We start from the raw sequence: 27,033 nt of genomic DNA, 5'->3' as shown, positions 1-27,033 counted from the left end.
TCTGTCACTCCATGCCTCTGTCAAACATCCTTCTCCAGCACTCCTGTAGCCTATTTAGGTCTCCCCAGAGCCTTCTCTTCTCCAGGCTGAACAACCCTGACTCTCTCAAGCCTTTCTGCCTAGGAGAGATGCTCCAGTCATTGATCATCTTTGTGGCCTCCTCTGGACCATGTATGGACCACAAATAATGTCACTTGGTAGAAATGAGAAGGGAGATGGTGCCCAGTGACATTTGGACCAACATAGAAATCCATGAGGACCAAAAAACATCCTTGCTGTGGTCAGGTAGGGGTGAAACCATCAAAAGTGGTTTTCATGCAGGTGTCCAGTGAGAGCCTTAAAGACCTCATTTTTCTGAGTTAAAATCAATGGAGTCTGGAAGAGCTCTGGAAACATGGATTTGTAACTTGTTCACATTTGTAAAGTGTCAGAACTTGTACTGTTCCTCCTTAGTGCTCAAAAATCCACAAGTCTTTCTGCTGCAGAAAGTAAGGTTTATTTGGCACGGCAGATTAATCTCTGTGGGAAGTTAAACTAGTCACATGTGCACCAAAAGAGCAAAATTATGGACCCAGCTCTAGCTCCTCGCTCTTCAGACTGCTTTCTGTCATGCTCCTTTCAAGCTAAAATCATTCCCAGTGTGATATTTCTGATGGAACTAAAGCAAGGGAAAGTGCTGCTCCAGATCTGGGCTGGGGTAGAATGCTTTTCCCACATGGACCTCCATCAACACGGCAGGAGATAGAAAGTGATCTGACTGCCAGATGTAAACCAGTGGCCAAGACAGTTTAAAAATTATTTATTTTTGTGAAGCACAGTGTGGGAAGTTTGCCTGTTCGTGCCTCAGTCCATGGGGATGGCGGGAATGGTGTGTAGAGATCTCAGCAGAGCCCTGGATCCTGCTGGGGCCGTGAGATAGAAGAGCTCACCTGCTCAGGAGACCTCACTCTGCCCCTCCAATGGCTGCTTAAAACACATCAGAGTTCCCAGCTGGAGATTCTGGGACAGTCAGGGTCACCTATATTTGGCTTACCACCATCTCTGTCAAATTCTAATAATTATGATAAAAACTGTCCTCGGTCCATTTAGCAAAGCAATTAATAAAATTCTGTTTGACTGGAGCATCTTATCCTATTTTTATTCCAATTTTCACTGAGTGAAACTTTCACATTTCTGAAGCCTGTTTACAATATTAGAATGTCATCTTTCTGTTCCCACATTTCCAAAATGCTTTCAAATATCCAGCCATTTTAATGCATGTCTCAAGGGATCATTGAAATATCTTTAAACAGGTGGTGTGAGTTAAAAAGAGTCTTCCCCTGTGTATCCAGCTGCATTCATCACCTTAGGTCATCTTCAATATTCATGTCTTCTACCTGGAATACTGGGTTTGTCCTCTGTGATAACATGTGGTTTTCTTCAAAATCAAGCATATGGTTTATTCTTCTTGTCAAATTGCCCTTAAAATCGCTTGTTTTTTGGTTTTTTTTTTTCTGGTCTTTGTATCTGCCAGGATTTGAAGACTTATTTTTGCTTAAACTTTCTAAATATTTACGATAGTAATCATTACTAGGTAGCAAATAACAGAAAATAAAATATTTTATTTGTGCAGATACACAAAGCAGCTTTCAAATATCCTTGGTACGTTGCTGGTTGTTACCTAAAATTTCTTCCTCACCGAACATAAATATGCTCTCACAATGGGATCTCTGGAAATATCTTCAAAACTGTTGCTGTGGGGTTTTTTTTTAAAGTTTTTCTTTTCCTTTAAAGCCACTGCAGAAAATGAATCTAAGAAAAAGTCATTTAAAAATGTGTCCTTGAAGTGTTGAGTAGGATTGTGTGGGGAAAAAACATCCTGTGTTGTTATCAGTCAAGGAGGAGGTAAATGATAAAAGTTGTTAATTTATTAATTCCTAAACATGACTTTAGTTAGACTTGGTTCAATCAATGTTAATCTTCTGGTACGTGAACGTGTTTGCTTATAGTTTAAAAGAACTTATTGCAATGTGATAATTGTTCTTTATACTAATCAGCCCACAATGGCTTAATGAGAAATAGATTTGAATAACTTAAGATAGTCATCAGAGCAGAAGTCAAAAGCTGTGAGGGAGAGAATGGACTTCTCCTAAGGTGAGAAGATAAATTCCTCTGCTGATCTCAGAGTTTAGGTGGATACAAGGCAAGGCTGAGGTGGGCAGGGAGGAGTTTCCTCCAGCTGTGGTGGTCTCTAAGTGCTGTCAGCAATGTAGTCACACAAGGTGTTCAGTGCCAGTGTGATTCAGTTATGTGGTGCAATAGTATCTCCCCTTCAATTCAAGAATGAAATTTTTACCACAGTTCTTAATTGGAAGTAAATACACAGGGTTTTGGAGCTACCTTAGGAATCCATGTGCCTCAGTTACTGCTGCTCAAACGCATTTCAGTGAGTCATATCTGCATTTTTTTTTTTCTTTTAAAGATTAAAAAAAAGAATAGGTGTCACCATTCTGCTACAGGTGTGCTTTCTGTGAAATGGCACTTTAAGTCTACTTGAGTGTCATTATTGAAGAGACTCAAACAGTTTAGATCTTAATTGATATTAATAGGAATAACCCTCAATGATGTGAACTTGGCAAGCCAGAAATTGCAGCTGTTCTTAGCAGTAGTGGCAGTAACAAAGATAATTAATTGTTTTTCCCTGGGAGATATATTTAGATTGTACAAACTAAATATTCCATTCCCTGAGCCCTAATTCAGGCTTGTATTTGTTCTGCAAATACAGCAAGTGAAACTAAAGTTAATATTTTTTGACTGTCACACCACGATTTGAGCTATTGCAATTATTTTTGAGAAATAAAGTATTTTAAATATTTATTATGCAAGCCTTCCAGTGATGACTTAAACAATTAATGCTGCATATAGTTTTCGTAGATTAAATAATAATTTTCTTTTTTTAATTTCTCTTTTTAAAAATTGGTTTATAGGAACTGGCACTTGACCTGCCCCCAGCAGTAATGGGCAAGTGGTATCATATTAAATGTGTTCCTGCCAGAGTTCTAGACAAAAAGTATTTTCAAGTGAGCACAACTTCATTTGTTAAGAATTTACAGTCAGCATTATAATCCTCCTGGATTATTAAAGCATATGTCTAGATTCAGTCTTGAAGTGCTCAAGGGAGTATTAATGGCACTGTAAGATGTTAAGATCCGTTGTGTAAGAAGCCTTTGCTTGTTTTATTGTTTGCCAGGCTTTAAATTGTTTACATTTTCCTTAAAACTTTGCTCAGAGTGGGAAGGAATGTTCATGGGTACTTCCCCTTTCAAAGTTGTGAGTGGGCTGAGCACCTGGGGAGTATTTACTTCTGGTCCTGGTGCTTGAAGCTGTAATAGATCCACCCACAAGAACATATATTCATATGCTCTAAGTGTGTGGTTTTTATTAACACTTATTTTAACAGGGGTTGTAAAACTCCTGCATTTAAATGCGGTTCTATAAAGCGATGGCGTTCTGAGCAAGGGTTTCTCTCACCAGTTATTTATTGCTACAATACAAAATAGGTATCACTTTGTCTGTGCTGATAACATCCACCTTGAGACTCTAACGTGCATGGGATGCTCTGTTGCTTGCTACAACAGTAATTTCCTATTGCAGGTTTTAAATCAGTGATATCCTAAAAGCAAGGAGCTGCCTCAGGTTGGGCTGGGCACAGAGGCCGGGCTCGAGCAAACCATGTGCCCTCCAGCAGCTCCAAAAACCTCCTTCACAGTCCCTCCTTTATTTCCCCGAAACGAATATGGCACTAAACCACCCAACTAAACATTTACCTTTGTAATGTAAATATTTCCTAACCTGAGCTTCTATCAAATCCTTGCAGTTATTTGTGCTGCTCTGGGAGAGACACTGACTTTGAAGCAGGAAAATATGTTGGTTATGAATGGGTTGAAGCTCTTTTTTTTCACTTGCATCTTAAATGAAACCTAAATGACCCATCACACCCTGCACACAGCAAAAGCAGTGCATATAATGAAAGACTGATTATGCTTAATTAACAGTAGCAGTGATTTGAATGTTTTGTCCTGTATCTTTCCACAACCTCCTGCCCAGAAAAACTCCTTCTTTAGTGTTACTTGAGTTCATCAACTGAGTGAGTTCAGAACCTCATTTCTCTGGATCTCCATTTGTTATTTTGACCATTATATGACTGGAATATCAGTTACTTAGGATTTGCCTTAAAAATATCAATATTCAAAATATTTCATAGTCTAGGCTGGCATTCAGGTCTGCATCTTTTCAACAGCAGTGGATCGGAGAGGTAAAACTGCATTTACCTGTGTATTAAGGTACAGTGGACTGTTTTTAATGAATCCCCAGCTGGGGAAACTTAGAACTATGATGCCATTTAAAAAAAAAAAACAAAACAAAACTGCCTAAGAAGTACTGTTATTACTGTGGTCATAGATCTGGCCAAACCACCTCTTTCTCATGTAGGTATCCATATGTTTCCCAGGAATTGTTAAAGATTGCGTCTGCTTCAGTGATTTAGCTCAGTTGCTGAGACTGTGCAGAGCAGCTGCAAGGAATAACTGGTGCAGCACCAACAAAACAGCCTTCTTGGTAATTCTCTGACTCTAAACCCCTCACAACTGAAATCACTCTGCTGCAGAGCTCCGAACTCGTGTCTGTCTTCTGGGGAGAATTGCCTGGTCGTACAGCTCTGCATCTCTTTCTTTCCTGCTGCTAGAATATAATTAAAGTTGCTAAAAATACATGCTTTCTAATATTGTTTTTTTCTGTGTAGGCGTCTGCTGTTGCTGAGTTCTCATGGGAGGAGATGATATAAAGATGAATGTCACTTAACTCCGTTAAGTGGTCCATACTGCATAGGATATGAAAGCTGCTTACTTATGGCCTCATCCAAAGTCCCAGGAAGCCTTAACATTATATATATATTTGTATTCAGAGGAGCCTGCTGGCTTTCTTAGTTTTACAGAGGTATTTTTACCCATCAGAAGAGAGACTTCTGAACTGTGAACTACCAGTTTATGGTACCCTGTGTGAATTTACATTTTTAGTGCTAAGGAAATTAGTAGAACAAACGGGGCCATAATTACTATGCTTTTACAATACTGACATCGTACCTAATTATGGTTTAATCTACAGAACATACTGTTTGTTTAATAATCCCAGCAGAGGTAGTTTGAGCATATGTTTTTGCTTCACCTGGTTGTAGCTGGGAATGACTGGCAACACTGTCAGGGAAGTGACAGTTGACAAGATTTTACATATTTTACAGCTTAAAATGTGGATCACCTTTGATACACATGAAATCACTTAAAAGTGAACAGTAATAAGCATTTAGAGGCAAAGTAGCTCAATGCAAAGAGTCTTTTTTCCCCTTAATGTGTGGTAAAACCATGGCATAATTTTGTTTGTACAATCTCAGCAGCTAGCAAAGCTGGTAATAAAATCCTCAGCACCCCTCCTGAAGAAGTGAGGTCTGCTGTTGCTGACAAAGGTTAAATATCCATCATTCTTTCGTCCTGATAAAATGATATCTACAGCTTTGATCTGGAGCTTACTACCTGATGGTGTCTTTTGGTTTTTATTTAAAGATTGCTAATTTTGCTTGGATATGAATCTCTTGATTTCCTCTCCTACCTCCTCAGCAATCATTTGAATTGTAATTATCTCTTCCCCACATGTGAAAAGTCTCAAAAATAACTTAAAGATTTTTGGACAGAGGAGAGAGGGGACAAAGAGGAGCCTGAGTTTATGTTTGTGATGGATTTCCTCCAGCCTCTGCTGTGGTGAGACCTTCCCCTGTGAAACCTGGGGTGTCTTATTTGTTCAGGTGTCCACTCCTTGTTCAGCACATCAGGCTTAGGAGCCTGATTTCCATGACTGCAGTGGAACTTCTTAAAAGTTAAGATTGTATTGGCCACCCTTCAGTCATCAGACACCAGGAAAGTTTGGACTAAGCGGTTATGTTAAAAATTAAATTATTTCTTCCTTCCTTTTGCACAACTAAAACTTTTAAAAGTTTGTGTGTGTGGACTCCTGCATACCATCCTATCGATTCTTTTCCTGATGCTGTCTTTAGTTTCCTAATTGCCTGTTTCTCTTGACCATCCTGTGTGACACAAATAGCCTCAGGGACAGCAGGGATTTGAAAAAGCAATAGCTGAGGCAAGCCTTCCCACAGGAATGCTGCCTTTGAATTAAATGTTTCCTCCACAAGGATATGGGGCTATTCTGGTTTGTCAAGTGTCCAAATGTATTAGCAATAAACTTTTAGAAATATTTCCACAAAGTTGCTTGATAATATTGTATCTGAAATTGTCTTTATTTTTCCTTATATCTGTTCTGATATCTGGTCTTCCTACAGTATTTTTTAAAAGTACTGGTTAACATTTATGAACTATATTAAAATGTCACCTTAATAAGCCAAAGGAATAATTATCTAAACTGGTAGCTCCTTGAGTCTGGTTTGCCTTTGAATAATTCAGCACTTAATGTATATATGATTGTTTTAAAAAAATATGTTAATATTTCAAAACATAATTTTTTTTTTAATAAGAGAATTAAATAATTCAGAGTGATAGTACTTGGTTTTCCTTGCATGATGAACCAAAAGTGATCCTAGAATGCAACCTAAGACAAGAGCTCATTCCTGTGAGAAAGCTCTTATCAGGGAAGGGTGACTCTTACCTTCCCTTAAAAATAAAGGGTTTTGTTATCAGTCTGAACTTGAAGCCTGTGATGATCTTCTCATCCTTTTATCAATCCAACTCTTCTCTTTAGTGTCAAAGCTTTGACCATTTTCCTTCTTGTTTCCGAGGAGCACATGGGCTCATTAATCCTGCCTGTCATTACTCAAGGCTCACATAGCTCACCCAGAGCCATTCCTGCTGTCCTGGGGGGATAATAAATCCAAGCAGGGGTAGTTCCAAAACTTGTTTGTAGGTAGCTGGGTGACACTGTGCTGATATCAAATCCATCCATTACTTTGATGGGTTCCTTCTTTCTAACGTGTCCTTTTTAGGCAGAATGCAACCTGCCCTCCTTAAATACCATTTAAAATTTCCCAGCAGCAACTTTTTTGCTAAATATTACATCTTGCTATGCATGAATAATATGTTTGCCTACTCAGAGAATCACATTGAAGACATACTGACAGCAGCAGCTAAAATCACAATACAATGCTCTCTAGTGGTGTTAAAATTATTGTTCACTGAATAAATTTCTAAATTACACCTTAAATTATCAGTCTTGGATCATACCAGAAAAATCAGGCCTGAACTGCTAGAAGATCACAATTTTAACTACTTTCCCAACTGTTAAATTGCAATTAAGCCTGTATGAGGCAACCCTTTGGTGTGCGATTGACTTAATTCTTACAGTTTAACTTAGAACTGTTGACTGGAGTTATTTAAAATACTGGATGTTACTTCAGTAGAGCCCAGGATAAACATGAAGCCATTTGTAAGATTAGAGTCAATTTTATATGAAAAACAGATTGATTTTTTTGTTGTTGCTGCAAGTTTCTAATATTACTATAAAATTTGTAGTATTTGTTCTGAGCTTTTTTTTTTATTAAAGTTATGTGGTATCTGATTTGAATCAAATAGTCAAGTCTGCTAATAAGATTTTAGCTTAAACTGCTTTTAGCTGTTTATATAGACAGTATTAAGAAAGGAGTTTTAGCTTAGTTTTCTCCTAATTCACTCATCCTTCTGATAACTGAATTTAAGGATATCTTAGTATTTAACCCTATTTCCCTGTAGATTAATTATCCCAATATAAAGCAAAAGCGTATGAAACATATGTAGTTGCTTACAGAAGCAGATTTGGCTGTTTCATTTAATATAAATCTCTTGTTGCACAAAACAAAACCGTCGCATTTAAGATTTCTCTGGTCATTAAAACTGAATTATGAAATAGGCCTCCATCTGCTATTGAAACCTGTTCATCATTATTTCGTGTCATTTTAAGTGGGATCACTCTGAGATATGCTTCGTGACAGCAGGCTTGGCTCTCCCAGCTACGAGGCTTTGGTAGGACAGGGCTTCTTTCCTAGCTGCAAAAATATGTTTGTTGTCTTCTGATAAGCTTTTCTCCAAGAGTTTGAGTCTCACTTCTCCTGCCTTGCCGTCTCCTGCAGAATTATGTATTTTAATAGTGCACTTAAACAGTGTGCAAGTCGCAGATTTGCGTTACCCCGCCTCACCCCGTCCCGATAATTGCTGTGGGATAAACCCAGCCTTGCTATCCATCAAGCCTGGCCACTATCTGGGTGATGCTGATCGTGGTTAGCAGAGCAGTTAGTGTTAAATGATTGGCAACGGAGCGGCAGAGGAGTGGGCAGGGAAGATGGATGGCCCCGCGTGAAGTGTGAGCCGTGAGCGGCCGCTCGGAGCTGGGTAATCGGGAGCTGATTGCTGCAGAGACAGCTCCGTGCCCGCTGTGCCAAATGTGGGCTCTGCTGGGATGGATGAGACGAGCAAGGCAGGAATTCCACTGCTGGGTTTAAGAACTGCACTGACAACCTCTGAAGGATCCGGATCGGGAAACTTCATGAGGTCGCTGCTGGCCCTGAGTGTTTGGAGGTTCTTTGGAGTTGTTGATGGCTCCCAGTTGCTCCTGAAGATGGGAGGGGAGGGAGAAACTCCCACTGAATGCCAAAGAAGTAATACAGTATTTGAAATCTTGGGATTTTTCTTGAACAAATCGTTTAGCTACTGGAAGACTCTGTGATTTGAGGATTAAACTGTTTGGTATCATATTCCATTGGCAAAAGGAATAAAATTTGTCCATGAGTCCTAAAGTGAAGCAAAGAAGGAAACCAAGCACCAGTGATAACACAGCCTCAACATCCCCCTCCAGGGAAATAAAAGAGAAAGCAAAGGAGATGGTTTAGTTCAGTCCAGATATGTCATAGTTCCTTGCCATACTGCTTTGGGTTTTTTCATTCTTTATGACAACTTCTTGCTTATACTTAGTTTTTCTGGTTTTTGGTTTTTTTGTTTGGTTGGTTTTTGGTCTGAAAACGTTTCTATTTCAGGAGAAAAAAATGCTGCTTTTAAAAGGCATTAAGGATGTTTTTATCGGGAACTGGCACAGGGATTGTTAATGATCAAATTACACGGCAAGCAAAATGCATGGAAGGAGAGCCTAATCTACCATGTCAAGAACCTTGATCTTTAAATTTGCTCTCTATGGGCAAGGATTGGCTTTGAAACAATTTAGGTGATGAATGGTTGCTTCTCTGTCCATGTGCATTAAATTTTGGTCCTTGATGTTGTTTCTCTTGCCTTTCAGTCATGCTTTCTGTGTCCAGGCCAGAGGAACAGACTGTTGTGAATTATTCCCATTATACAATTGTCTGAGTTACCTACATCTTACCTAACTTTATCTTTCCTTCATAAACTTACCTGCTCTCTGAAAGAAAATTTAAAATTTTGCTTATATTCAAAGAAATTATATTTTTGTCTTGTTATTCCCACAATGTTCCCGGTATCTTTAAAACATTGCAAGAGTTTAGTATGTGCTTTTCCTTCCTTGTGTGGACAGATGTCATCCTATTAGAGCTTGAAATATTCAAATGAAATGGCTTTGTTATGTTTTACATGGTAATAAAACTACCAAATTAAAACAATGACATCATTGATTACCCTTTGATAGATGAAATTTATCTAAATTAATTATCTTTCATTATTTGCTAAAAATGTTCATATGTGAAAATTCACAGTGATAGAACATCTGCTCAGCAGAGGCCTTATCAAAGGTATTGTAATAAGCTATGTAATGAATGTTTTGGCTTTCAAAAGAGAAAATACTGTGTGTGGCATTTATTTAAATAATTTGTCTGAAGTCAGGATTTCCACCCCGATTTAAGAAAGAGAAGCAATTTTGCCGTGAAAATATTACAATTAAATTTGGAAGCTTTACAACCAGCGAAGCTAAAAGCGTATCTTGGAAATATCCAAGTTACAGCAGCTAACACAGATAGGAGATGAAAAAGATTCATTTGAAGTCCTGCTTGGAGGCACAGTGAGTGGCGCTCTGCGTCGGGCCGGGTTTGAAATCGGCTCCGGGTGACTTGTTCTCAGTCCCCATCCGTCTGCTCATTTCTTCTGCTCTTCAGGAGTTTGTCTGTCAGACCTTTTGGAGATTTGATCCTGGGAGCAGCTGAAAGCCTGAGTCTGTTCTCCATTGAGTTTCCTTATGAAGCAGGAAGCGTGTCTGTGTACTAGAAATGTATTATTCAACTCATGTCTCCTAGAATTTCTTTTGCATGTAACAGTTTCTGTTGCTTATCCAGTTGGACTAAGAAGTGCATAGCATCCTTATATATGAGCTTGTGGTTGTCCTGTGAAGGTTTTTGCCAAGATGCTCACAGTTCTTTATAAAGACTTTTTTTTTTTTTTCTGTAAATTTATTAATGTTTTAAGTCTGTTACAACCATTTCCTTCTGTCGAGCAGGAAATGAAATTATAATATAATGAATGCAGTAAGATAATACAGACCAAGGTGAGGGGGGCTTAGATGTTTTCACATTCCATATGAATGTTTTTTTCAAAGGCATTTTGTCCTGTGCCATGTGAAAAACTTGTTTCAGTGGAAGCCTTTGAGGACTTTCCACAAGTGAGAGGTGAACATTTCCCTCACGTTCACCCCAGCACTGCCTGTCAGCAGCTGAAAGGGCACGTTGTTGACTCTGTTATGGGCCTTGTCATTCTTTATACATGGAGGGTTTAAGTGATGGTCACTTTGACCCTCCAACCTGACATTAACATTCAGTTTAATTCTGTCTGTTCAGAAAGAAGGACAGCTTCACCCTGGGGAATGTTTTTGCGTGTTTCCTCCAGGTTTCAAGGAGGAAGAGCTGGTTCATAGGGAGCTTGTTGGGCCTTTAGCCTCCTTTTTATATTGGGTTCCTTGGGGCAGGGATTGGCAAATGACAGGATTACAGATAATGTTTTTCTATTAGTGTCTCTCTATTGTATTAAAAGAAGGCACCTGGCTATTCTGTAGTATTTTGGTGCCATTACAGAACATCCCTATCATGTCATTTTGTAGTTTGCTGAGATATGTATTACTGTGTGACCCTTTGCTGATTAGGTAAAAATTGGCTCAGGTATATTTGGGTGTTTCTCATTATCTGAGTATTTCTTAGATTTCTCTGTCCATAAAGTGTGCCAAATTAAGTCTAAATAACAACCTTCTCTGGTTCAAATCCACAGGAGGGGCCTCAGGGTCAGCCTCCTTAATGGAAAGGGATTTCTGGCAAAGGCAGAGCAAAAATGAACAAGGAGAAAGGTTTCCCCTAGACTTATCACCTGCCTACTTCCAAAAATACTCCAGGATTTGCATGAAACAGTGAATGTTTCTAGTCTTCTTGTTAATATTGATCTCTATCAATATTTGCTTAGTCTGATCCATAAATTATAGTAGAACAGAGCAAGTCTGAAAAATATGAGGAATCCTTGTAGCTGTGTGAGATGTAAATAAGGAATTTGAGCCTGAATATTACAGACTACATTTTGGGCTCAGAATTGGGATGTCTGATGTCAATAAAAAGACTGACCAGACTCCAAACAAGATGCCTGTGACCTTACTGGGAGGAAGATGTGCAGACTGAGGGAAGCTGACACATGGAATTTGAACATGTGTGGCTTAAACTGAACATATGGTGCTTTTACTGACTGGTACCTGTGCATGTGCTTTGCCTATGAATAAAGCAATTAGTTGATTAGTAAATGCTGAGTAAGTGATAAATAATATGTCAGGAACTGAATAAATATGCATAAAACATCTATATTCCTTTTTAGAAGTGCTTTCTCTCTCTCTCTCTCTATATATATGAACATACCCAGTGTTTGTACTGTGGAAGCAAAAGTCAGGGTCTGGAAGATCTTGAGAGATTTTTGGGTTCTGTGGATCAAACTTTATGACTTTGAACACAACACTGTACTGAACTTGGGTAGGACAGAAATAGATGATCTCATATTTTAGACCCTGAATATAAAACTCTATTTACTGCTTTGCAAGACGCATTCCAAAGATTTTGTCTATAGTTTAGTTCGGCCAAAACGTAAATGTTTTACTGTGTGCTGGGCTCTAAAAATGTAGATTTCACTCAAAAGGTATAAAAGGTTTGAAAAGTACTACATAAAGTCTGAAAGTCATAAGTAGGAAGTGCTGTGCACGCTCTTTCTTCCCATCTCCCTTTCAGTTACAGTAATTTAGGTTTTAGCATATGATGAATTCTGTCATAAATTGCTACTGGAATATACTTTTCAACTTTGGAGTAGATTTTGCTGGAATTAATCTGCAAGCCCTCCCATGTTTCAGTGAGAGATCAAAGAAAATCCCAAATGGAAAACACTCTTCGGAGAAGGGGGAAAAAAAGGGTTTTGAGTTCTTAAGCTCTTGTAATGAAGATAACTTAATTAAAATCAAAGCAAAACTAATTAAGAACTTAAAAGTGCAAGTTTTTAGTTGCATAATAGCTGAAAACATGGCAGAGTGGGTTTACTATCACTGGGAGAAGTTCCTGGTCATGCAGACAAGTGATGCAGTCACCAGTAGATCCAAATGAAAATGTACAGATTGCACTTCTCTGACCGCTCCTCTTGGCCTTTCTGCTCTTTCTTTCTGCTCTTTCCTGCTCTTTTGCTTCTGGAAGAAAAAAAAAAAAAAAAGGCTATTTTGGCAGCCAATTCCCCTTCTCTTCTGGGAGTTTTGTCTGGGTCCACAGCTGGGGACACACCAGCTGAGAACTTGTATGTGTTTATCTTTTTCATTCATGGATTTCATGGCTCTTTCCTTGATCTTGCCATTCTCAAATGGAAAAAGAGAGCACATTTGCAGACACATCTCCCTAGTTTATGTGCACCTTTTCTTGCCCTTTTCCTTTCTTGAAAAAGGGAGGGGAATTGAAAATCTCAAAGTTTTTTGTTTCACTTGAAATGTGGTAAAAATATCGTTTTCTAAATGTAAAATTCAATGAAATTGAGTTCATGAAACATTCTTACCTTGCGTTAATCTTAAGGTATCGTTATAAAAGCTTTAAGAAATTTTTATGATGAACTTTCATCCCTAAACACTCATTCACATCGTGCTATATCATACCACTCAAAAGCTTCTGTTTGTGCTTAGTTTGCACATGTGCTTTTTTCCAAATGTTTAGAGGAAGCCTAATGAGCAGACTCCCTGCTACAACAGATCAAGACTTTGCCAGGCTGAGTTTTGTTCACTTTGAAGAGTGTTGCCATATGGGAGGGTTGTTTTTTCGGGCTCTCAGGTGCTCTCAGCAGATGGAGATGGATGTGCTCTGAAGACAACATGCCAAAAACTGCCATTGGAGGGTGGTGGTGGGGCAGCCTAGACCAGAGCAGAAGCCTGGCAGATCCACAGAGCACTCAAGCAAGGGGCTGTTGAAAGAAAGTGGGAAGGGACAGGGAAGCACAGTTCTAGAAATGAACAGCTGACAAACCCAGTTATTAATTACATTCACAGCGAATCACTGACAATCTCAAGGTAGAGCTGAAGAAGCACTCAATTATACAAATGTTATCTCCTGTATAGTTCCTTTCAAGAGCCCTGTTGACCTGCTTTTCATTATTGCATTCCCTCAAATAAGAAGGATGCAGATCCCTTTGACCTCTCTGTGACCATGGACAGTGATCTTTATCCTCTTTTATTTAGGAGCTGAATGGATGTTTACAGAGGCAGCTGCCTTGTTAAGCCAGGAGCATTCCTACTGTAGGCAGACATTGGTCACTGCCTTGTCTGCTGGTTGATGTTTGCCTTTTTTTTCCCATTTTCTATTACCAGCATAATGGAATTTTGGTTTTCCAGCTTTCGTGTAACTGCATAAATTATATTTGTAATGGCTTTTCTAATGGAGATTTTGAGCTTTGTCTTCTTAAAAATATGCTCATCTTTAAAAAAAAAAAAAAAAAAAAAACAAAACCAAAACCAAATCAAGCAAACAAACAAAAAAAACCAACAACCACAAACGCATTTTTGACTCTGGAAATGTTGACTTTAAAACAAAGGCACCTGCCTTTTTAAAAACAAACAAACAAACAAAAACCCCAAAAATACTTCCTTCTAAGAGGCACTGCCAGGTGTTTGCAGCACAGGATAGGTGTATAGGATTACTATCCTTAGGGAGGCAAAGCTTTCATTTACCCATAGAGGAATGATTTCTAACCATCTGCTCTGTATCTCAAAGAACTGGGATGTTAAAAATGTGATTTTCTCATCTGCTGGGAGCCTGCCTGTGCAGCTCACATAATACAGAAGGAAAAAGTGTGAGGAGAGGGGGCATTGACAAGAACTGTTTTCCTCACTTCTCAGGCCATCCTAGGTGACTTTTTTAGGATTAATTTCTTAAAAAAACAAAAACAAAACGAAAAAACCCCAAAACAACAAACAAACAAAAAACCACCAAACAAATCAAAACGACAAAAAACCCACACTAATTAATGAATGTTTGGGATTAACTGGTCCAATTTATTCTTTAAAGATAACAGCTGAAAATAAAGATAATTTTATAGCTATGCAAAAGAAAACAGTTCAAAAAAGCACTTTCAGAGCTAATAAAACCCTGAGATAATATTAAGCTGCTTTATTCTAAACAAGGTCTATTTTTCAAAGTGTTTTATAAGGTAGTGGCATTTTTACTCTGCTAGGTTTTTCTAGAGATGGAGAATATAAAAACCTTAGATCTCAATAATTTCTTAATTGTTGCATAAAATACAAACCAAGAATTTAATAGTATGAAAACAGCTAAACTCTTTTTTTAAAAAAATTAGAAAACAAGCCTTATTTCAGAGCACACATGCTCAACTCTGAGCTATGTATGAAATTGCTTTGTAGAAATTCTTAGAATCACACAACAGTTTGAGTTGGAAGGGACCTTAAAGACAAGTTCCAACTCCCTGCCATGGGCAGGGACACCGTCCTCTATCCCAGGTTGCTCCAAGCCCCTTCCAACCTGGCTCTTGGACTCTTCCAGGGATGGGGCAGCCACAGCTTCTCTTGGCAACCTGTGCCAGAGCCTCCCCACCCTCAAAGGGAAGAATTTCTTCCAAATATCTAATCTAATCCTTCCCTCTGTCAGTTTAAAATAGGGTAGAAAACTTCCCTGTTCCAGAAAACTCCTTGTTTGAATGTCTCTTACTCAAGATTTCTGGTGTTACTCAGGAGGTTTCCATTGGACTCCTGTTCATTAAGTCCAACAGTAGCACTGTTTGAATGTGTTTTGACTGGCAGCTGACATTGAGTTGTGAAAAGGAACTTTACTTTGGATAAAATATAAAACATAAGGGAATGTTACAGAGGAAAAAGGTCTTTAAGTTATTGGTTGTGTGACTTGCTGTTTTCTCGCACCTCTGCTTAAAATGTAACATTACCAAGGGAGCAGTGTTGGGAACTACATAGAATGGGGATCCATTCCTTGTGTCTTATTGCCTTTTCCCTCAGCTGCTGGGATTTCTTTGGTGACAGCCACAAGACTTAGGGATGGGGTTTAATATAGACATTGCCCCAAGAAGCTACAGGAGGACCATTTTGCACATCTCCCATTGATTTCACTTGCAGGCACTCACATTTCACTGTTTCATACTTGAATATCTAGACTGAAATTCTTCATCAGCTTCAAATGTGATTTTCTTACTGCTAAGTTCTCCTTGCTGCAGTAAATAATTAGGCATTTGACATAAATGACAGCATAGATTTCTCCTTTTACCCAGTTATTGTCAGTTAAGAAAAAAAGAAAAAAACAACCATGATTTCTTATCCTACAGGTATTGTGCATGTAGGTAGTCAAGTAGGGTTATGTAGAACCAGACACTTGTGTAACCTTGACTGTATAAGTGTTTTCTCAACTTTACGTTTCCATACTTATTCATTAATATTTTTTTTTTTACTTAGTTGTCAGTTCAGAAATCTATAGAAATAACATGTGGAAAAAAATAATTTGGAAGAATTAAGAAGTTAGATTTTTCAACTATTTTTGCTCTGAGGAATAATCATTTTGCATGGTATAAATAAGTGGACATGGTTGATAATGCCAGTTTTAATATTCCCAGGTTTGTTATAAACAGACATGTAATATACACAAGTACAAGGTTTCCATAAAGAAACAGAAATTTATTGTGGATTTCAAGAATACTATAAAAACAAATATTAAAGAGTTCTTCATGCATGTATTGCCCATATTCCTGTGTATCTTTGAAATGCTAAAACTTTCCAAGATGTGCTATCAAAGCAGGACCTTTAATCGTCTCCCTGAAAGCTTTAAGCAAAACCACTTCCATGTTCATGTAAACTTACGCTCCTAATTATACAGGTCACTCGTTTTTCTCAGAGAAAATAAACAACTTAAATGCCTGAGCACTGTTTGCTCTCTAAGTAAAGGAAATAAATTAAGATATAACAAAAACGCCTTAATTCTTACAGGATTCTAGGAGCTGTGATGGAGTTAGTTTAAGCAATATGAAATATATTTACATAGTAGTTGCAAATTTGACTTGTTTGAAACTGATTTGCCGTGAACAGTTCAGAGCCTGACCTGGGAAATGAGGCCTGCACATATGAAATGATCAAATGGTAACTTTAACAAAAAGTTCCTGTTGTTGTTTCCCATAGTAATAACGCACCCCTTGGCTTTTGGACTGAGCTAAACCAATAGATAGATCTACAAGTGTATTTGGTATTAATTGTCTCCTTCTTTATACCTGGCTTTATATCTTCGTGACAGTATTGACTCCAGGGAAGTTATTTCTCTCTTGTGTCTGTGTAAGAATAATCAAGAAACCTTTTCCCAGCAATCTGCAACGTAACCTTGTGGAAGGCACTAGTGTAATTTATACATTGATAAAATGGATATAATATATCGCACGGAGGTTTTGTGAGCTCTAATTAATGTTAGAATAGTTTTACATTAAATAATGATGGAATAGTCTTGAGTTAATTAACTCCAGATCTCAAGGACATCAGACTTTGGTGGTTGAATGCAGCAGATAGTGTGGGTGTGCCAGACTTCCAGAACTGCCCTCTTTTAAAAGCCATTGTTTTCAAGGTGCCTCAGTGTTGACTTTAAATAACTAAATCCTTTGTTTTTGAATTTGTTGCATTAAATTTAAAATAGTTATTATATGAAATTGAGGTAGGACTTGGTCATTAAATACATACTTAAAAATAGTTTATATATATATGTTTATATAAGTAGATCTTTGCTTCCAAAAATGCATCCTTGAAAATTTGCTAACTTGAAACAATTCAAAAGTATATTCTGTGACAGGAGAGGCAAATGAGGTACGTCCCTGCTGGTAATATGACAGCTTAAAAGCTTGTTGATTTACTTCACGGTGAAATATTCAGAAACAAACCCCACAATTTCTTAAAATTTTACTTCATAAAAGTATTTTATGCTAATGCTGTTGATGTCTGTTTGGAGGGGTTATGAGCAGCTCCCACTGAACTCCTGCAGCTGGATGTTAGGGCTCTACAGCCTAAGTAAGGGCATTATATACCATTAAATTATTGCTTCATATTATTTCTATTGCTTGCTTTGATCTTTGATTTCAGAATAATTTCATTTCCATATTTTCACTTTCATTTTGCCTTTTTTTTTTTTTTTTTCCTTCATCTTTAACCATTTCACCCTAACCCATTCTCGTTTTCAGAGGAGCATCCCTTGTGTGACGTAGGAGAGTTTCTGTGTCACGATCGCCTGACTTGTGTCTCCCAGCACTGGCTGTGCGATGGAGAGCCTGACTGTCCTGATGATTCAGATGAGTCTTTAGACACCTGTAAGTAAAGAAAGAGCCACTCTTATTTTATTTTCCTTTTAGCTGTAACGTTTATTGTTGCGCCATTCAACTGCGTCTTATAAATCCCGTGCGAGTCTTTCCGACCAAGGTGAACAGGTTACGTTCGCTTTGTAGGTGAGAGACAAAAGAAATGGAAGAGATGGAAGGTGTTTTGTTCTTGTGCCACTTTGTAATGAACTCTGTCACTAGAGCTGTGTTCTCTACGCTCTCACTGAGCTGTCGATGAGCTGAGAGGGCAGAGCCAAAGTCAGACTCGGTGAAAATGTGTTCCTCTCAATACATTTAGAGGGGAGGTGGGGTGGAAATGGGTAGTGCAAAATATTTTCAATACGAACATGAAAAGCGTACAAACATCAAAGGGAAGAATGAAAGAACATGTAAGAGCTATGAAGGGGAAAGAAGCAAAGAAAGGAAAATGAGGGAAAGCTTTAATAAAAAATATTAAAAAAAATATTTAATTTTTTTTTAAAAACTATTCTTTTTTTAAATGTGTCTAAGAGCTTCTGAACACCGAAGTAGCAACCTTACAGACCTTTTTCTTATCAGCTTTGTAGACTACTGATGAGGAGTTATTAAATCTTAATGTTCCCTTGTTTCCTGCGTTCTGAGGAAAATGAGGGAATTTCCTGATTCTATCCCCAGGATAATCACTTAATGTAAGAGAAGAACCATGTATTTTGTATCAAAGCAACACTGACAATCAGGAAGGCTAGAAACGTGGTTTGCTGCTGAAAGACAAGAAAATATCAAACATCAGACGCTATTTAGGAGCGTAATCTTTAAAATGAGGGACAGAAACTCAAGATGTCTGGGAGCCGTTTCTGTCTGGGCAAGCCTTGCCCTGCTGATTGCAACCTTCCTACTCCTCCGTTTGTTCTTGGGAACAGATTGGAAAATTGCCTTCGGGGCTGTGGTGAGGGTGCTCTGATTAACCACCTTTGGAACACTTTGGGATTCTCAAAAGTAACACCCTGCAGTGGGAAGCAGAAGGTACAGCTAAGATTTTATCACTGCACTGTTGATTGATTACTGTCTTCTCTGACATATATTTTCAAGCATAGTATTGGTATTTTTTCTGCCCACTTACAAACATTGTGGTAGCAGCAAAAAAATGGTCACATACACAGTTTTTAATTTGCCTCCTGATTGTAGCTCCAAATCCAGCAGCTTGCTGAATCCCCAGATAGTTTCTTCTCAAGAGCTTTGCATGGTTGTTTTCCGTAAGATCTATGTTCAGCAATGCCAGTTAAAGTCCTGGAATATTGAAAACACAGTGTTTGAAGTTTATTGATGTCTTGAAGAAAGGGAAGGATGGGTGGGAAAGCAAGTTTACATTTTTCCTGACTTTAGCCAGCCTAGTCCTCTTGGAAACACCTTCCCCTTTGCAAGTGTGAACAGTTTCTGTAGGCTGTGTTATTTGGGCTGTCCTAAGTCAAAGGTGCCGTCGAGCCCAGGACTCTGTGTGAGAGCCAAGTGCCAGCACTGGGACACTGGGTGAAACATAAGAAAAATATGTAAGGATATGTAAGAACATAACAGCTCACAATTATGTTTTGGTCTTGAGGATTCTGTATTTGTTTTTTAGTCAGCATAAATTGCTGCCAAAGTATTGAGATATGTGCACACACTCTGGCTGCATCGGGTAACTTATTTCTCAATAAAGATTGAATACAACACTCCGGAATCTTCCTGCTGATGCTTTGCATTATGTTATCTGTAGGGATTTATAAATGGCATTAAAAATAGTCTTATCTTCTGTTTGAAGACTCTGTGGTGCTAATGCCAGGGACACAGCACCTTCCAGTTTTCGTGTACCAGCTCATGTATCTGTTTGTTTATAGATGAACTCAGTCTCTATTTGTCAGCTCTTTTCTGACTTACGTACGATGAGTTATGTGGTGTAGCCTGACAGATACTGCTAGTTGTTCCTATAGCCATAAACAAATGGAGTTTGATTGATTTTGAGTGGATTTGTGCCTAGTAAAAGGGTTTTCTGGGTTCTAATAATGTGCAAGCATTGATCAAAGCTTTTCCTGCAAGTGGAAGTTCTTAACTTCTCTCCTGTGGGGATTTCAAAGTGTAGAAAAGGAGAGAAATTCTCAAGCTGTAGCTTTTCCCATGGTAAGAATATGAAAAGTTTTATTAGCCTCATCACTCAACCATCTATTTGCAGAAAACTAGGAACTAAATACCTTTGTGGCCTCTCTTCTGGCAGCATTTTAACCAAATTTTGCAATAGAACTCCAAAGTTATTAGGCTGTACAAACATATATGATATGACTCTCTCAGCTAATTTTTTGTGGAATCCACATAAAAACCCTGAATCTGGTCCTTTTATTTGTGTTGTAAAGAGATCTAGGATGGGACAGAAAGGACAAAAAAGGTGGCATACTTATTTATTGTTGAATTTGGCCTCTGTGTTGGCAAAGGCTGGGGCAGGGCTTTATGCAGGCACAGTGTCCTTGAGTTTCTGTGAGTGTGATGGGGCTTTACTGGCATTCCCTGTGTTCTTTTGAGTCAACAGGCAGCTTCCAGCACCAGTCTGTTCCCCTTCTATCGCCCATCTTCCACTACATGGTCTCCTCAAATAGCTTGGTAGAACCAAAAGTGAAGTTCTACAGCACCTACACTTGTGTTCTCCACTGTTTCTTAGCAGCTGTAATTCTTTCTGCTCTCCGTGGAGCTGCTGCTTTTTATAGTGCCAAGGAACCTGGTTCAGTAACTCATAATGAATAATTTAGTGAAAAAATTTTGTTGCTTTTCTGTTCCTGAGTTGTTGGTGAGAAAATTGATTTTTAGAAATAAAATGTATTAACAAAACTCTTGACCAAGTAATTTTTACCCTTTCCTGGGTGGTCTCTAGGTTGTTCATAAGGTTTTTTGCAAATAGTCAGGATTCAAAAATCAATTTACTTAACCTAATCAGATGATGCTGTGTTCTTCAGTAGGCTAAATCAGCAAGCTCACTTGAAATCAATATAACTCTATCAGACAGCCTAGAATCTGGTCAGACAGTTTGACTTTTACAGAAGGCTACTGGTCTGAAGGTTCATGCGAATGTTTACAGGACTTCCTTACTGTAAAAAGAAGGGAAAAGAAATTGCTGCCTGCAGACTCACCCAACAGAGATTTTTGGTGGGACAGTTAAAAACCCAAATATATTTGAATCTGTTCACTCTCTGTTCACTGCTGCCTGTTGTAGGCACTCATTAGTTGGAAACATCAGTGTCATACTGGTTTTCTTGTGCGTGGTTTTAGTGGTTTTTGGTTTTTTTTTGTTTGATTGTTGGTTTATTGGGGTTTTTGGTGTTAAGATTGGATTTTTTTTTTTTCTTATTTGACTGTTTTTGCCACTAGTGCTAGTCTTAAGCTGTAAGAATTTGCCCATCTCAGGAATTTTTATAGTGGCATAAGTAGAGAAGTTCACTAATTGGTTGCATCTTAAAAAAACCCCCCAACACTTTACAACATTGTTATTTTGGGGTATCCATGTTTGTTGCATTCCACACTTGTAGCTCATGAATAACTCATCTGTAAGTAAGCTGTGCCCAAGGAGTATCAATGGTTTCTGAAACCTAGACAAATACTTGTTTTAATGTACTATTACCTGCTTTTCTCCTCGGCTTCCTACTAACAGAGTTGAGATCTAAAAGGCACATTGGCAAATTACTCCTGTTTAGTACTGAGGGGGATTTTCTGTGTGTTTGCAGCTTCAGAATTGGTCTGGCTTGCATGTTGTTTTCAAATCTCAGTTCACCAGCTCCTCTCTGTCAGAACAGAAGGTGAAGCAAAGAAGCAGGAAAAAAAATTGCTTGTTTTCTGTAGCTTCTTTGTGGAACTGTACACATTGATTGTGTTTGGATTTTGTAATGTTGGGTGCAGCAGCAGTTCCAGCAAAGGCTGGTCTGTTGTCTCTTAGCCATGAGGTAGAGAGGAAGGTGCTATAACCCTGCCTGATAACTTGCCCTATGAAGAGAGACTCGAGGTTACCCTGAGCTCCTCTCACATCCTTTTATGACACCTTGCAGGCAGCAGAGCTTTGCAGCAGCACAGCTACCCGTTAGAACCATCTATGACCCCAAGTATTGCTTGAGCATCATGAATAACTTACAAGAGGGAGAAAAAAAAAATCCTACAATATGAGATCTCCTGCTGCCAAGACATGAAAGTCCTTGACACTCAGTTATTTTAGCAGCAAGAAAATCCTGAAAGCAATTCACTCTGGACCACCAGACTGCAATTCTTGTCTCTTGTGTTGTCCTCAGCTGCCCTTTGTTTGTGATCCTGGTGCTGTTGTTCTGGTATTTGAGCTTTCTTAAATGTTATGCAAGTGACTGGTGGCATACCTGCCACCCACACAATTTACTTGTGGCTGACTGCTCCTGAGTCAAAACAAGCCTGGTTCCATTAATGCATCATCAAATTTGAATGGCCCTTGTCTCTAGAAGTTTGAGTAGTTGCAGCTTAATTGTAAGATGTTGAAATTATTTCTGATAATAATCTTTCTCTGGGATTTTGAGGGAATATCATCTTCTGTAATCATGATTAAACCGAACTTGGAGGAGCAAAAGAAATCAGCAACCAGAAGTACCTTGTTTAAAAGCTTGAGTCTCACTTTGTTTGCTAAAATAGCGTCTTTCATTCTCTGGATGCTAATTATGTGAGACTAGTTTCACAAGCTTAAAAATTGTTAATTGGGTACCTCGCTTGTAGTTCTTTTACCAGCAAAGGATAAGATAATTGGATGCAATGCTGCTCTTGTGGTATGCAATAAAAAAAGATAAAATTTCCAAAAGCTCCTAATTCTTTTATGAGTAGATTCATTGAAATTCAATAGAAGCTGGGATCCCAAACCACGCTTTAGTAGCTTTGGAAAATCCCAGATCAATAAATAACGTGCGTATATTGAAGACAAAATACCGTGAAGCTGTTGAAGATAAATTAAGAAAACGCTGGACATGAGGAAAAAAGGGTTGTCTGTGTTTTCACTCTTTGTAATTATTCTGTTATGTAGTTACTGTTGAACAAAGAACCTGCTACATAAAATAGCTGCTTATACCTGTTCTTCAGCAAGGTACTTGACCTTGTTACTGGCCAGATATTAATTTAATCTTCTTTGAGATGATGAATGTATACTCACTTTTTCTCTCTAAATCAGGATCATATCAGTAGTGTAAAACTTGTAGGAAATGAACAACAAAATGACAAATGTCAACAAATTTTATGAAACTGCTGCTAGTTTACGTAAAATTAAGTTAAATGCTTAATGCAGCAATAAAATATTGCCATGCTTTTATGTTAGCTGGTAAGAAGAAGGGCTTCTGACAGAACAAGATTAATGTTTTGAAGGAGAATTAACTTTCCCAGTATTACTTTTACAGACCTGAAAGAAATTGCACTTCCCAGTGAAGTTCTCCTTGCAGTTTTACACTGGCAAAGCTACTGTGATTGGTAATAACCACTGGTAAAGAAAAGACATTAAAGATTTATTTCTTTTGGCTGGTGCTTTTGCCATCCTGCTTTCTGTTATGTAGCCTATCAGTGCTTGATCCTGTTCAGGTAGTTTGCTACTGTCTGCCCACTTTCCCTGAAGAAAACATCTGGATGATTGTAACCTGGGGTTCAGCTTCTGGCCTGTGTTTTCTCCTTACTCCATTGCTTGGGAAGTGCTCAGCCCCTCCAGAAAAGGCCGTTTCTCTGGTGTGATGGGGTTATTGATGTTCTGATAGTTAACAGAATATTAGAACAAACAGTCTGGAAGGATGAATGTTGATAGTGCTGCCTTTTGGAAAGGTTACAGAGAAGCCCACCACTGAGACAAATCCTGCACTACCATCTGTGTGGAGGAGCTCAGCTTGTTCTACTGTGGTGTTTGGGAACTGCTGTTGATTTGATGATGCCCAGTTGTCTTCCTGAGGGGAGTTATACTTCAAGGATGCTCCTGCATTTCATCCCACTAATTTTGCTCCTTTTCCCTCTGGACTGCCCAGTTTGTGGGTGCTGGGGAGCACTTGCTTTGGGCCAGGGAACAAATGTGATGCTCCTGCATTTACATTCTGTCACAGCCAGCATAAAGGCAGTGGTATTGAGGCCCAGAGAACTTTTTAAGAGGCAATTCCTTTTTATGATTTCCCTACAGACAGTACTGCTACTTCTGAGGCGTAAGCACATTGTCACATTACTGGGACACACGCGCTTTCCTTCTCTGCATAAAACTAGTTTGTTCATTTTGTGTGAAGGGCAGCGACTTTGAACACTTGGTGGGATTAAACAGGCAGCTGTTGCCCTCCTTTGGAAATAATAATAATAAAAAATCATTATTCTCATCCTCATTATCATTATTTGGACTTGTGCTGGGAATGCATATCTAGGCGTTGGCCGACTGGGCCGTGAGGGCTTTGTGAGGGGAGTCCAGGGCTGACCTGTGATGGATATAAACAGTTCCCAGCAGTGCCACAGTAATATCTCAGAGAAAATGGGCACAGCCAGTCCACCACAGGGCTCTCTGTGTGATCCCAGTATTGTATGGGTGGTACAGACACAGCCCATACAGCCCTTGTACAGATCTAAGCTCGAGGCAAGTGAAAGCCAGGCAGATGTGCTGGCGTGACATTGAGTCCTGGTGCAGCACCGAACACGTGTGGGTCCCATTCTGCCAGCTGAAGGATGGAATGGCTAAGCTTGGGCCTGCTTGAATACATGTATTGTTTTTTTAATAATAAACTGGGGCTCTATGTGTCCATGATAACTATGGGAACTGGAACAGACTGGGAAGATCAGATGCACAAGAGGGAATGTTTGATAGGATAGATTACCAGGGCTTTCGCTTAAGGACTTTGTTAACTGAACACTTGCTTTATGTATAAGATACCCTGTCAACCAGGTAACACTATGGGAACTAAAATTTACACTGCACTGAACACAAGGGTCTTGCAAGAGCGCAGTGTAAGTCTGTCGGACTGGTGTCAGAAGTGCAGTGAGTCTTCTTCCTGGTGACCTCTCAGGAACTGCTGCCTGAGCTGTAAAGGGTTGGCAATAGGAGCTTGGCCTCCAGCAGGTTCATTTAGTAGGGGGCTGCAGTTTTAGCTTTGTGAATAAAAAGTATTTTTTCTTAAATAATAATTTTGAAAGTGCCATACTACGCTCAGGTAAATGTCAGAATTTGGCAGAGAATAGAATTACTTGCTTCTGCTAATTTTCCTTAAAGTATTTTAAAGACTAAAATCATTTGATTTTCTTTATTTATTTACTTATTTGTTTCTGCTTTATCTTCTATTCTGTGTATTGATTTCCACTCTGGTTTGCAGTCTGAATGTTCTTGAACATTGTCCATTTCATAGTCCATGCACCCAGTCCTGTTCCAGCCAAACATAATTGCCTTAAAAGGTAGTTGAAGACTTTGCAATAGGTTTTTATTATCATTTTGAAGTTAGTGTTTAGTGTAACATATGCAGATGTTTAAATATTTATTTACAACTTACCAATATAAACAGTTACATTCACATTTAGTGTAGGCAAACAGGTTTTGGTAAAGCAAGGTTGTTTCTGGTGTGTTAGTAATGATTCACACCCTGCAAATGTGTAGCAGAAGATCTGTGAGATGCACAAAAAATTTAAGAAAGAAGACTTCCTTTATTTTTTAAATGCTTTGAGCTCATAACATAAGAATGTCTTTAAACAAGAGTTTCCCTCATACTCAGTAAAGTACTAGAGTTTATGTCACCATCTGAGTACATAAAATGCAGCATAATGCATAAAATTGGATTTTATTTTGCCTTTACACATGGGGAAAATTTTTCCAGATTTTTATTTATGAACTTGGAGATTGTGGTGGTGGTGTCAAAACCACAGAATTTCTGGTGTATGGGAAAGATGAGAACTACATGGGAAATCACGGCATTGTTATTGCACAGAAACTCAGCATCTCTGACAGAAGGTCCAGGATAAAATAGGTATAATTTCAGTGACTCTCTGGCTGCATATTTTCCTTTGGAATAAAGGATGCAACAAGAAGTTCAGTGCTGAAGGACATAAAGGTCATTGTATCTCTCAGTGACACGGTCATTAGAAATGCTACCTTTTTTTTTTTTTTTTTTTTTTTTGTCTATGCCTGATTATCCTGAGCATGATTTTCCAAAAGTGATTCACAGGGAATTCAATTAAATGATTGCAGACAAAATGAGCCTCTTTTAAAGTCTGTGGAAACATGGAGGTGTAATACAAGGCCAGCACAGAGCCTTTGAAGGATGATGCCCAATACCTAAAACTCTGAAACAGCTCATTTATGGATTAATTGCTTGCTAAAATTGCAATTCCTACACAGGAGCAGATCTAATGGGATATATACTCATAAGACAAGAAAATGAAAAGATCAATCTTTTGAAAAACCTATAAAAGTAATTCATACTTTGACAAAGACTTTGTTTTTTAAGTTTCTAACCTGAAGGAGTTTTATTTTCCTAGCTCAGATATAAATTACACCCCCAAAAAAAAGGAGTGCACATGTGACAAGAAGAGATGGAAAGTCTTGGTACAGTTTCTCTTTTGTGAGGTTGGGTTGGCTGTTAAACCAAACCTAATGGCTTCTTCTTTTTCAGAATTGACTTCTTGACAGTGTTTGGCCACAAATAAGACACATGTTTCAGTGTTAATCACAGTTTGAGCCTGGGCTGTCTTTCAGGAGCAGATGTAGTGTTCCTTGGTTTCACAAGCAGGATGAATCTCCTGCACTGGCAACACAGGAGATCTCAGTGAGGAATTAAACAGTGGCCTGTTGGATGAAGGAAACTGCACCAGCGAGTCTCTGAGATACACTGGGGCAGAAAATACCTGTCTGCCAAAAAAAGGGGGCAGGAACTGGTCATTAGGAAAGGGAGAGATGTGTGTTTGCAGCATTGTGTTTTTGTTTGGGTTTTTTTTTAGAAGCTCTTGATGTTTTTGTCCCTATTTCCATGCACGTTTATCTGCAATCCATTTAATTTGTATCCTCTTTAGCAACGGTTTTATTACTTATTTTCTTTTTCGCTCTTTCCTTTCATACTTATGTCCTCACAGCTCCCTCTGGGTTTCTGTGCATCAGTTGAGCCCTTTCACTCCAGCAAAGCGTTTTCACACAGTATTTTGTTTCTTCCTAATCCTTGCTGTTGCTTTATTCATTATTTTCACACTTTTCTCGCTTTTTTCTTAGTTTCACTGACAAACT

General features: G+C 38.6%; 1 protein-coding gene across 7 annotated transcripts in view; it reads left to right on the top strand.

The window, feature by feature from the left end:
• The window catches only part of LRP1B (LDL receptor related protein 1B), a 670,422-nt gene that overhangs the window by 148,604 nt on the left and 494,785 nt on the right, over positions 1–27,033 (top strand). For 6 of the 7 annotated variants that reach the window (XM_050339266.1, XM_050339263.1, XM_050339265.1 and 3 more), the window contains exon 2: positions 17,685–17,810. The exons of the other annotated variant lie outside the window; for it this stretch is intronic. In XM_050339266.1, the coding sequence (XP_050195223.1) occupies positions 17,685–17,810 (126 nt within the window). The remainder of the gene's footprint in view (positions 1–17,684; positions 17,811–27,033) is intronic. 7 annotated transcript variants of the gene reach the window in all.

The sequence above is a fragment of the Myiozetetes cayanensis genome, unplaced genomic scaffold, assembly GCF_022539395.1.
Source record: "Myiozetetes cayanensis isolate MyiCay16 unplaced genomic scaffold, myiCay2020 scf9, whole genome shotgun sequence".
Taxonomy (NCBI): domain Eukaryota; kingdom Metazoa; phylum Chordata; class Aves; order Passeriformes; family Tyrannidae; genus Myiozetetes; species Myiozetetes cayanensis.
This window is presented reverse-complemented; position numbering and strand designations above follow the sequence as displayed.